Source organism: Oncorhynchus kisutch, linkage group LG1 (assembly GCF_002021735.2).
Source record: "Oncorhynchus kisutch isolate 150728-3 linkage group LG1, Okis_V2, whole genome shotgun sequence".
NCBI lineage: Eukaryota > Metazoa > Chordata > Actinopteri > Salmoniformes > Salmonidae > Oncorhynchus > Oncorhynchus kisutch.
This window is the reverse complement of record NC_034174.2, coordinates 64,344,123-64,356,465: the sequence shown is the minus strand read 5'-3', so window position 1 is coordinate 64,356,465 and position 12,343 is coordinate 64,344,123. Positions and strand designations below refer to the sequence as shown.

At 42.8% G+C, this 12,343-nt stretch overlaps 1 protein-coding gene across 2 annotated transcripts in view; it reads right to left on the bottom strand.

Annotated features, from left to right (window-relative positions):
• LOC109875962 ((E3-independent) E2 ubiquitin-conjugating enzyme UBE2O) overlaps positions 1-12,343 on the bottom strand; it is a 58,469-nt gene that overhangs the window by 22,703 nt on the left and 23,423 nt on the right. For both annotated transcript variants that reach the window (XM_020468421.2, XM_031829748.1), the window contains exons 2-5: positions 1,902-1,961; positions 1,397-1,507; positions 234-331; positions 69-132 (exon numbers count right to left, since the gene is read on the bottom strand). In XM_020468421.2, the coding sequence (XP_020324010.2) occupies positions 69-132; positions 234-331; positions 1,397-1,507; positions 1,902-1,961 (333 nt within the window). The remainder of the gene's footprint in view (positions 1-68; positions 133-233; positions 332-1,396; positions 1,508-1,901; positions 1,962-12,343) is intronic.

Genomic DNA, 12,343 nt, shown 5'->3' with positions numbered 1-12,343 from the left:
CAGTGAAGTGCAGTGGACGAGGGCAGACGGCTATGTTTTCACACAAAAACTCATGGCATTTCACCTACCGAGTCACTGACGTGAGGACAGACGTCGTAGAGCTTGGCGCCGTCCTCCACATTCATGGAACACCTGCAGTAGTAGAGGGAGGAGTTGAGCTAAGCATGAAGCAGACATATCGATGTAAATTAAACAGTTCTGAAATTACACTCATACTGGGACAGATTCTGTACCTGGCTCCATTGGACAGCTTGAGGATGATGTGGTTGGTCAGGTCGTACACCTTCCCCAGCCAGAAGTCGTAGGCTATGTAGTCCCCATACATGAAAGACTAGCAGGAAACACGCATGAAACAAATTATTGTAACAGAGACATCGACGTGGTACATACACAGTACCAGTCAAAATATATTTTATATTTGACAGCTTTGCACACTCTTGGTATTCTCTCAACCAGCTTCATGAGGTAGTCACCTGGAATGCATTTCAATCAACAGGTGTGCCTTGTTAAAAGTACATTTGTGGAATTTCTCTTCTTCTTAACGCATTTGAGCCAATCAGTTGTGTTGGGACAAGGTAGGGGTGGTATACAGAAGATAACCCTATTTGGTAAAATACCAAGTACATATTGCCCAGTTAAATAAAGATTAAACAAAAAATAAATAAATATTAAGGCAAGAACAGCTCAAATAAGCAAAGGGAAACGACAGCCTATCATTACTTAAAGACATGAAGGCCAGTCAATATGGAATTTTTTTCTGAAAGTTTCTTCAAGTGCAGTCACAAAAACCATCAAGCGCTATGATGGAACTTGCTCTCATGAGGACCGCCACAGGAAAGGAAGACCCAGAGTTACCTTCATGGTTGAATTTCTGCAAAGAAACCACTACTAAAGGACACCAATAAGAAGAGACTTGCTTGAGTGAAGGAAAAGCAGCCAACAACTGCTCAGCATATGTGGGAACTCCTTAAAGACTGTTGGAAAAGCATTCCAGGTGAAGCTGGTTGAGAGAGTGCCAAGAGTGTGCAAAGCTGTCATCAAGGCAAAGGGTGGCTATTTGAAGAATCTTAAATATAAAATATATTTTGATTTGTTTAACACTTTTTTGGTTACTACATGATTCCATGTGTGTTATTTCATAGTTTTGATGTCTTCACTATTATTCTACAATACAGAAAATAGTAAAGGTGTTCTAAAACTTTTGACCGGTAGTGTATATAGAATAAAGAAGTAAATTATGGACGACCTTCAAGGCATAGGCTACTACGGGAGATACTCGAGAAGGACAAAAATAATACATTTATTTGATAAATCACATGTGGAAATGTTTCCATCTTGCAACTCCTCTGTGGACAGTGTGGTCAAGTGAATACTGTGTCCATCTGTTTTTTCTTACCCAGATGTGATGTAGGTCTTTACTGTTGACGGGATACAGGACACAGTTGGTCCCCACTAGTTTTACAGCACACTCTATGTCGATGTCGGTCACGATGCCACACTGGTTGTCCTGGAAACCACAAACAAGACAAGGTTTACCATATCACCATCACCCTGACACTCTAGCCAAAAACAACGCTCCAATGTGTGTCAGTGCGTTTTAATTTTTGTTTTCTATCACTAGTCAACTTAACTCAATAAATACCACCTGGGGACAGGTGTTGAATATTAGAATAAGCTACACATACGTTAAAATGTTTACTCAATACATTAGTGTGCTTGCATCAATCCCCATCTTAACAAAGAGGGCATGCATGTAAGCCCTTTCTGATAAAGGCATGTTAGCACATTCTACATGAAAACACTGCAGCCTGCACAGTCATCCTGTGTTGGTACGCCGGTCATGTAGGGTGTCATCAGCTAACACAGTGTAGTGATACGACAGGGGGGGGAGCTCCGCTTACGTTAGAATTCATCCGCCGCACAATGTCTCGGATAACGATGGATCGATCTACAAGTTTCAGCTGCAACAGAGGGTGGAGAAAAGAGAGAGGGTGAGATGAGATCATCATAGAATACATAGACAAGACCGACAAGTGAACTGGTCTAATTTGAACTGTCATTTTAGCATCTTGGCAACTGGAATGCCATTCGGTCGCGGTTACCGACCCAATCATCTCATCTGACCCAAGTCTTATGACTGCTATCTGATACCAGTAGTGATAACGCAGCAGTGAGGTAGGCTGTGCTAAATACAAGTCAGCCTCTTCCAAATCACAATAAGCAGTAGTACCTGTAGGGTGCTGCACATAATCCCACCTATACCAAAAAATGATGTACATACAACACCTTTGATGAGAGTGCCTTCGGAAAGTATTCAGTCGTCTTGACTTTTTCCACATTTTGTTACGTTACAGCCTTATTCTAAAATTGATCAATGTATTTTTTCCCCCTCATCAATCTACACACAATACCCCATAATGACAATGCAAAAATAGATTACTTTTTTTTTTTTATGAAAAAAAATGAAAAAATAAAATCACATTAACATAAGTATAGAGACCCTTTACTCAGTACTTTGTGAAAGCCCCTCTGGCAGAGATTACAGCTTTGGGTCTTCTTGGGTATGACCCTACAAACTTGACACACCTGTATTTTGGGAGATTATCCCATTCTTCTCTGCATATCCTCTCAAGCTCCGTCAGGTTCGATGGGGAGCATTGCTGCACAGCTATTCTAAGGTCTCTCCAGAGACGTTTGATCAGGTTCAAGTCCAGGCTCTGGCTGGGCCACTCTAGGACATTCAGAGACTTGTCCCGAAGCCACTCCTGTGTTGTCTTGGCTGTGTGCTTAGGGTGGTTTTCCTGTTGGAAGTTGAACCTTCACCCCAGTCTAAGGTCCTGAGTGCTCTGAAGCAGGTTTTCATCAAGGATCTCTGTACTTTGCTCCATTCATTTTTCCCTTGATCCTGACTAGTCTCCCAGTCCCTGCCATTGAAAAACATCCCCATAGTTAAATAAAGGTTAAATAAAAAAATGAAATGCTGCCACCACCATGCTTCACCGTAGGGATGGTGCCAGGTTTCTTGATACTTGGCATTCAGGCCAAAAAGTTCAACCTTGGTTTCATCAGACCAGAGAATCTTGTTTCTTACAGTCAGTCTCTTTTTGACTGTTGCAAACTCCAAGTGGGCTATCATGTGCCTTTTACTGAGTAGTGGCTTCTGTCTGGCCACTTCACCAGAAAGGCCTGATTTGTGGAGTGCTGCAGAGATGGTTGTCCTTCTGGAAGGTTCTCCCAAATCCACAGAGGAACTCTAGAGCTCTGTCAGAGTAACCATTGGGCTCTTGGTCACCTTCGACAGTCGATTGCCTTTCCAAATCAAGTTGTAGGAACATCAAGGATGATCAATGGAAACAGGATACACCTGAGCTCAGTTGAGTCTCATCGCAAAGGGTCTGAATACTTATGTAAATAAGGTATCTGTTTTTTATTTTTAATAACATTGACTAAAATTTCTAAAACCTGTTCTTACGTTGTCATTATGAGGTAGTGTGTGTAGATTGTTGAGGATTTGTTTTTAATCATCCATTTTAGAATAAGGCTGTAACGTAACAAAACGGTGAAAAAGTCCAGGAGTTTGAATACTTTCCAAAGGCACTGTATATAGTATAAGGTGTGAAAGTCTCGACTTTAACCGCAACTTCCCCCTGCCTGTCTCTCTCATCTGAAAGACAAGGTCGTACAGCAATGATGCTGTCTATAGACGATGCACTGAGTTTATTCAGGGATCTCTGGGGAAGCGCGAATAAGAGCATTCGAGTAGAAGATCAACATTTGGATGTCAGAGGGTACAGTTCAGTCTCACTCTTGCCACACAGAACTGGGAAAATACTGTTGGAATGATGCCCTTGTTAGTCTACAAAATATCACAGTGAATAAAATATCAAAATACCACCAATGCAGCAGATAAGTGGCAGTTTAAGAGAGGCACTACTAATTACAAATGATCTATATACCCTGGCAGCCCTATGTACAGCAATAGCCTAATAGGTTGGTGGGTGGATAGACAGATTAATGAAGGAATTGGCATACAGGGAAATTACTAAATGAAAGCAGAATTTACTTGGTGGAAGTAATCAATGAGTGAATGTAGAAAGGATGATACATAGGGTTGGGACTGACTGGGTAAAGCTGTGATTGGGTCATGTCTAGATGATACATCTTTTGTCAAATTTAACATCAAAAGTTGCTTTAAAAAAAAAAAAAAAACATTTTCCCTAACCTTATTCTCCTAAACTACTGCGCAAGTTATCCTAAGCATGCTACGAAAAGTCAATCGACAAAAGCTGTATCCCTTCTAGACAAAACCCAATAACTGAGGGGGGGGAACAGATGCCTTATCAGGGGATGACTGGGAAACCCTGTGCCTCCAAGCACTGTTCTCCTGTTAACACACTTGGTGAGGTGAAATGTTCAGAATATTGCAGGGAGAAATGCAATGAAGAACTAACATACTGCTTGAAAGACCATCATATCTGTTCTACTCCATACATTTCTATCCGAAACAGACGATACCTTTGAAAACAGAATCCCAATAAGATACACTAACTCAAACTAGCCTTTCCAGTCTGTATTTCTCAGTCTTAGCTCTAATTTAGTCGTATCTTTAATCATCCACCATGTTGATGCAGTAGACGAACATGAGAACATGGGAATTACACACAGACCACTCAACACCGGACTCCCTCGGGAGTCAAATCAGCTCGTTGCTGTCTATTCCATTTTCCAAGTGATGACACGTACTGTTCTCAAAATGTGGGGAGACAGACAGATCTCTCTTCAAAGACAAGAGTTATTCAGTAAGCCAGGGATAGGCTAGTGGTGGGGTGCCAACATGCTCCATAATACTAATCAGTGTAATGTGGCTAGCGCTAGTAGTGGCAAGCTGCTCCTCTGGCTGGAGTTTGAATGGGTGGCAGCTGCCAGCCGGATGCCATCACCTATAATAGAATCATGGAGGAGAGAGGAGGGAGGCAGGATGAGAGATGATTAGGAGGAAGAAAAGAGGAGTGAAAACTAGGAGGGAGGAAGTGTGGTTATGAAGTGGAAGGGAAGGGTGTGTGTGCGCGTGCGTGTGAGCGAGAGTGCCAAAATTGGACATTACGGAGATATAAAAGCTATTACTCTAGTAATCCTGTATCTCGTGTACACACACCACAATCTGATTGGACTAGGCCAGCTGCAGCTATCCCCACATGTTTTCAGGTCTAGACTAACCTTACTCCTGTAAATTGTGGGGTGAGGAGGAGGTGGACAAAATGGGATCGATGCTCCATTTACACATAACGCTGTCTTAACCGTCACACCACTTCCAGTGTAGAGGCTGGACACACTCATGCATGCACACTTACGCAAACACAGATAGGCCTACACTGTAGCATGCGCACACAGTCCCTTGTGTGTGTTCAGTGATTCTAATTCAGCCTGTGGCTGAACCAACTGTCTCACTGCATTTGAACCATGAGGCTAAAATCAATACATACTCAACCAAATATGATGGAAGCAACCATGTGAAGTACTAAGATATGACATTACAATAGAATACAGTAGGGCAGGCCACACCTTCCAGAACGCTATAAAATAGTCACGGTCCAATATGCTATCAAAACAATCCAATTTGGCTTTCATTATTCATGGTATGTTTGTAACGCAGTCCTGGTTCCACTCCCAGAAATAGTCAGAGGGAGAGAGCAGAGGAAGGGTATACGGTCACTGATCTCATCTAGAAGTGCTGGTGATCGAGAACCTCAGAGAAAGAAAAGCATGAATATCCTCTCTCCCTTTTCTAGTCTTTTCTTTTTTCCTCTCCCCCGGCCCACCAAAGGAAGCTATTTCCTAGAGATGTCACTACTGACTGTCTCATCTGTTGCCTCCCTGTTCACTGCTCAATGAGCTGATCTGTGCCTCGCTGCATCCTGCACAAATCACCGCTCCTCCCGTGGGAGTGGAACACACACACACACACACACACGCACTCACACAGTATATAATCTGATTATGCATACAAATGGTACACATCCCAGTTGCTCATGTGCATACATAAAACTCTCACATATTACGTAGCCTATTGCAACACATAGTAGTTTTACATAGCCTAACACAAAGAGAACATACACAGGTCCCCCCCCTTGTCTCAACAATGAGCCTAAAGCTAGAAATATCCAGAGGGAAAATGCTGAAAACATCCTTAGTCTGTGTGTGTCGTATGTTGGAGGATTGCCTGTCAACACAATATAGATGTTCAGGAATTTAGTGGAAACACCTGTCTGTATTGGAAAGAAACCCCGGTATTGGAGTCTTTTGTTCAGGCACCAGTAACCGTCTAATAACAATGGTTAGTCAGCATCACGGCGTCAAGCGGCAGCCTGGAAACCAGCAGGCTGTTCTGTAAAAGGTGCCGCGAAAGGGGGGGGGGGTCTTTCTCATACACACTATTAGTGCCAACACGCACACAATCTACTAGAACACACTAACAAAGCCGACATCTCTCTGAAAGGGCGAGCTAAGCTGTCAGGCTAAAGGCTAACAAAGCAGATCTGTTCCTTTGTCTTATCTCAAGGACGGAGAGTTTTTGTCTTGTGATCAGCGTTTCCTAAACTAGGGTTTGAGACCATGGGGTGGCGTGAGAAACTCAGAAAAATAACTATAATTCACCGCTTGGTTCATAGAACCAAGAGACAAAATTGAGCCTATGATTATGAAGTTGGAGCTTCACACAGGTCTTTGGAGCTTCACACGGGTCTTTCCATCATTGTAGGATTTTTGTTTTGTGTGTGCAAATGAACTCAAGCTTATGGACAATGTCAAATTTGATATAGTACCTGAGTGAGTTGGGTGCGCAATTATGCAGGTACTTTCGCGAAACGGATGACACAAACGACTGGATTCGTTATCCCTTTCATGCCCTGCCTCCAGTCCACTTACCGATATCTGAACAAGAGAGCCTCATTGAAATTGCAACAAGGGGTTCTGTGAAAATTTAATCAGAAGTCACTGCCAGATTTCTGGATAGGGCTGCGCTGTTAAGACACTGATGCCCTTTTCAACCACGTATCTATGCGAGAGTGGATTTTCGGCCCTCACTGGCATGAAAGCTAAATACAAGCACAGACTGTGTGTAAAACGATTTAAGACTGAGACTCTCTTATTGGAGGACCCAAAAAAGCTGAACGATTTAAATACAATAACACATTTTAAAAATGTATTTGTAATAATGACAATGACAACAATACTGAATGAACAGTTATTTTAACTTAATATAATACATCAATAAAATCAATTTAGCCTCAAGTAGATGAAACATGTTCAATTTGGTTTAAATAATATGCAATGTGTGCCATGTAAGAAAGCTAACGTTTCAGTTCCTTGCTCAGAACATGAGAACATATGAAAGCTGGTGGTTCCTTTTAACATGAGTCTTCAATATTCCCAGGTAAGAAGTTTTAGGTTGTAGTTATTATAGGACTATTTCCCTCTATACCATTTGTATTTCATTAACCTTTGACTATTGGATGTTTTTAATAGTCACTTTAGTAGTGCCAGTGTAACAGTATAGCTTCCGTCCCTCTCCTCGCTCCTCCCTGGGCTCGAACCAGCAACAACGTCAACAGCCACCACATCGAAGCAGCATTACCCATGCAGAGCAAGGGAAACAGCCACCCCAAGGCTCAGAGCGAATGAAGTTTGAAACGCTATTAGCGCGCGCTAACTAGCCAGCCATTTCACTTCGGTCACACCAGCCTCATCTCAGGAGTTGATAGGTTTAAAGTCATAAACAGCGCAATGCTTGACGCACAACGAAGAGCTGCTGGCAAAACGCACAAAAGTGCTGTTTGAATTATTGTTTTTACGCGCCTGCTTCTGCCTACCACCGCTCAGTCAGATACTTGTATGCTCAGTCAGATTATATGCAACACAGGACACGCTAGATAATATCGAGTAATATCATCAATCTAGTGATTATGATTGATTGTTTTTTATAAGATAAGTTTAGTGCTAGCTAGCAACTTACCTTGGTTTACTGCATTTGAGTAACAGGCAGTCTCCTTGTGGAGTGCAACGAGAGAGAGGCAGGTCGTTATTGCATTGGACTAGTTAACTGTAAGGTTGCAAGATTGGATCCCCCGAGCTGACAAGGTGAAAATCTGTCTTTCTGCCCCTGATCGAGGCAGTTAACCCACCATTCATAGGCCGTCATTGAAAATAAGAATGTGTTCTTAACTGACTTGCCTAGTTAAATAAAGATGTAAAAAAAAAAACTTTAAAGATGAAATAATAATTAAAAAAAATTAAAAAATGGGCAAATCGGCGCAAGAAAATACCGATTTCCGATTGTTAGGAAAACTTGAAATCAGCCCTAATTAAAATCGGCCATTCTGATTAAAATCGGTTGACCTCGAACTATACATTCATGTACATACTACCTAAATTGGCCCGACCAACCAGCGCTCCCGCACATTGGCTAACCGCATTGTGTCCCACCACCCGCCAACCCCTCTTCTTACGCTTCTGCTACTCTCTGTTCATCATATATGCATAGTCACTTTACAAATACCTACATGTACAAAATACATACATGTACATACTACCTCAATAAGCCTGACTAACAGGTGTCTGTATATAGCCTTGCTACTCTTTTTTCAAATTACTTTTTAGTGTGGTTTTATTTCTTTACTTACCTACACACACACATGCACCTTTTTTCACCCCGCACCATTGGTTAGAGTTTGTAAGTAAGCATTTCACTAAGGTCTACACCTGTTGTATTCGGCGCACGTGACAAAAACACCTTTTGATTTGATTTTGGAGATGTAATTAAGATTTCATAGGGAAAATGCGGAGTAGCTCATTACAGTGCAGATAAGTGTCAGTCTGCCGTTGTTGAGGCGACAGCGTGCGTCTAAATAAGTTTCCACAGGGAAACTTGACTAAGAGAAATATGATTCCATCTGACGCTTCCCACAGGAGGCTTCTTTTTCTACTACGCCATCTCGGAGTACGTTTGTGAGGAACTGAATACGATAGGGAATTAGTTCAACTATCCTTTTTTTTTGGTGAATCACATTTTTATTTTGGGTACCCAAGTTTGGGAAAACCTGGTCTAAACCATTTGATTTTGCATTTTTGTTTTATAAATAAATATTGATATAAAAATATTGAGTCTCTCGCAAGTCTCTCAAAGTTCTTGGTGAGTATTATTCTACTGAACTCAGCAAAAAAAGAAATGTCCATTTTTCATGACACGGTCTTTCAAAGATAATTTGTGAAAATCCAAATAACTTCAGATCTTTATTGTAAAGGGTTTAAACACTGTTTCCCATGCTTGTTCATTGACCCATAAACAATTAAAGAACATGCACGTGTGGAAAGGTCGGTAAGACACTAACAGCTTACAGACGGTAGGCAATTAAGGTCACAGTTCTGAAAACTTAGGACACTAAAGAGGCCTTTCTACTGACTCTGAAAGACACCAAAAGAAAGAAGCCCTGCTCATCTGCTTGAACATGCCTTAGGCATGCTGCAAGGAGGCATGAGGACTGCAGATGTGGCCAGGGAAATAAATTGCAATGTCCGTACTGTGAGACGACTAAGATAGCGGTACAGGGAGACAGGACGGACAGCTGATCGTCCTCGCAGTGGCAGACCATGTGTAACACCTGCACGGGATTGGTACATCCGAACATCACACCTGCGGGACAGGTACAGGATGGCAACAACAACTGCTTTAGTTACACAAGGAACACAATCCCTACATCAGTGCTCAGACTGTCCGCAATAGGCTGAGAGAGGCTGGACTGAGGGCTTGTAGGCCTGTTGTAAGGTAGGTCCTCACCAGACATCACCGGCAACAACGTTGCTTATGGGCACAAACCCACCGTCGCTGGACCAGACAAGACTGGCAAAAAGTGCTCTTCACTGACGAGTCGTGGTTTTGTCTCACCAGGGGTGAAGGTCAGATTCGAGTTTATCATCGAAGGAATGAGCATTACACTGAGGCCTGTACTCTGGAGCGGGATCGATTTGGAGGTGGAGGGTCCGTCATGGTCTGTGGCGGTGTGTCACAGCATCATCGGACTGAGCTTGTTGTCATTGCAGGCAATCTCAACACTGTGCGTTACAGGGAAGACATCCTTCTCTCTCACGTGGTACCCTTCCTGCAGGCTCATCCTGACATGACCCTCCAGCATGACAATGCCACCAGCCATATTGCTCGTTCTGTGCGTGATTTCCTGCAAGACAGGAATGTCAGTGTTCTGCAATGGCCAGCGAAGAGCCCGGATCTCAATCCCATTGACCACGTCTGGGACCTGTTGGATCGGAGGGTGAGGGCTAGGGCCATTTCCCCCAGAAATGTCTGGGAACTTGCAGGTGCCTTGGTGGAAAAGTGGGGTAACATCTCACAGCAGGAACTGGCAAATCTGGTGCAGTCCATGAGGAGGAGATGCACTGCAGAACTTAATGCAGCTGGTGGCCACACCAGATACTGACTGTTACTTTTGATTTTGACCCCCCCACTTTGTTCAGGGACACATTACTCCATTTATGTTAGTCACATGTCTGTGGAACTTGTTCAGTTTATGTCTCAGTTGTTGAATCTTATGTTCATACAACTATTTACACGTTAAGTTTGCTGAAAATAAACAGTTGACAGTGAGAGGACATTTCTTTTTTTACTAAGTTTATTACTAGCTCAAACACTGAACCTTTTTTATTTTACCTTTATTTTACTAGGCAAGTCAGTTAAGAACAAATTCTTATTTTCAATGACGGCCTAGGAACAGTGGGTTAACTGCCTGTTCAGGGGCAGAACGACAGATTTGTACCATGTCAGCTCAGGGATTCGAACTTGCAACCTTTCGGTTACTAGTTCAACGCTCTAACCACTAGGCTAGGCTACCCTGCAAAAATGACATTCCTTTGTGGGTGATGGTAATTTCAGATTAACTTAAAGAGAGAGAGAGAGAAGTCCGCTCAGACAGATCCAGCTCACGAGCTCAATCAGCAGCATATTTGAATTTAGAATGGAAAATTAAATGTAATTTATGCAACAACTGTTAGTGCATCGAATCGTATCGCATTGAACGTTCCTCTAATCAAACCAAATCCTTTCAAACTAAAATGTTTTTTGTTCCAGTATCATATCGGAGCCCATGTATCTAGATGCATATCAAATCGTCTTGAAAGGGAAAGATGCAGATCACTAGTACAACAGTACTGGTTTTGTCTTCCTGGGCTCATTTACACGAGTCACACTCTCTAGGTGGGGTGCAGGAGGAAGGATGGAGGGGAAAAATGAGACAGAGCGAGACAGAGCGAGAGAGCAGCCTTGGGCCACGCCTGCTCGCCATTCACATACAGCATGTTCATACCTAAGATGATAAAGATCAAATATTTATCTCATACTAGATTCACTCTCCCTCTGTCTCTCACACACACACACACACACCAGGGCCATGTACGACACATACACACAAAACCATCCTACACACACCTCCCTACATTTCCCTCCTCCATCTCCAGCAGACCAGCCATGTCTGACAGAGCTGGTGGTCCATGGATCCAGACAGTGAGAACCACACAGCTCCATTAGAGGGGCTGTGTGGTAATGTTCTAGGCCTTTACACCCGTTCTCCTGGGGGAGAGGAGAACCAGGTGGAGTTAAGAGAAGTGATAGTCTGGTATAAAACCACTATTCTGGAACAACTGATGGGAGCTGAGGAAGGGTCAGCAGCGAGAGAGAGAATTACTGACAGAGTGAAAATAGTGGCGGGGAAATAGGACTGAGGGAGACAGAGAGATAAAGGTAGGTAGATGGAGAGGAGGGGTGGAAAGAGAGGGGGAGGGAAAAAACTGAGAAAGAAAGCCAGACATAACCAGCCTGTCTCCCCGACCGAGGTGTCAATACAGCATAGGGAGAGGCTGTAGACAGCCGGCCTTTCTTCACAAGTCCCCAGTGCACACATCTACCACACACAGAGAGGCAGAGAGAGCGAGGGAGGCAGAGAGAGAATGAACTACAGGAAATACAAACTAGAGGTTGGCCGATTAAATCGGCATGATTCGTTTTTCTTACCAATCGGTAATTGGGATATTTTTGCCGATTATGGCCGATTACATTGCATTGCACGAGAAAACTGCGTGGCAGACTGATCACCTGTTACACGAGTGCAGCAAGGATCCAAGGTAAGTTGCTAGCTAGCATTAAACTTATCTAATAAAAACATCACTAGGTAACTACACATAGTTGATGATACTAGGTTAACTAGCTTGTCCTGCGTTTTTTTATTCTACCTTTATTTAACTAGGCAAGTCAGTTAAGAACAAATTCTTATTTTCAATGACG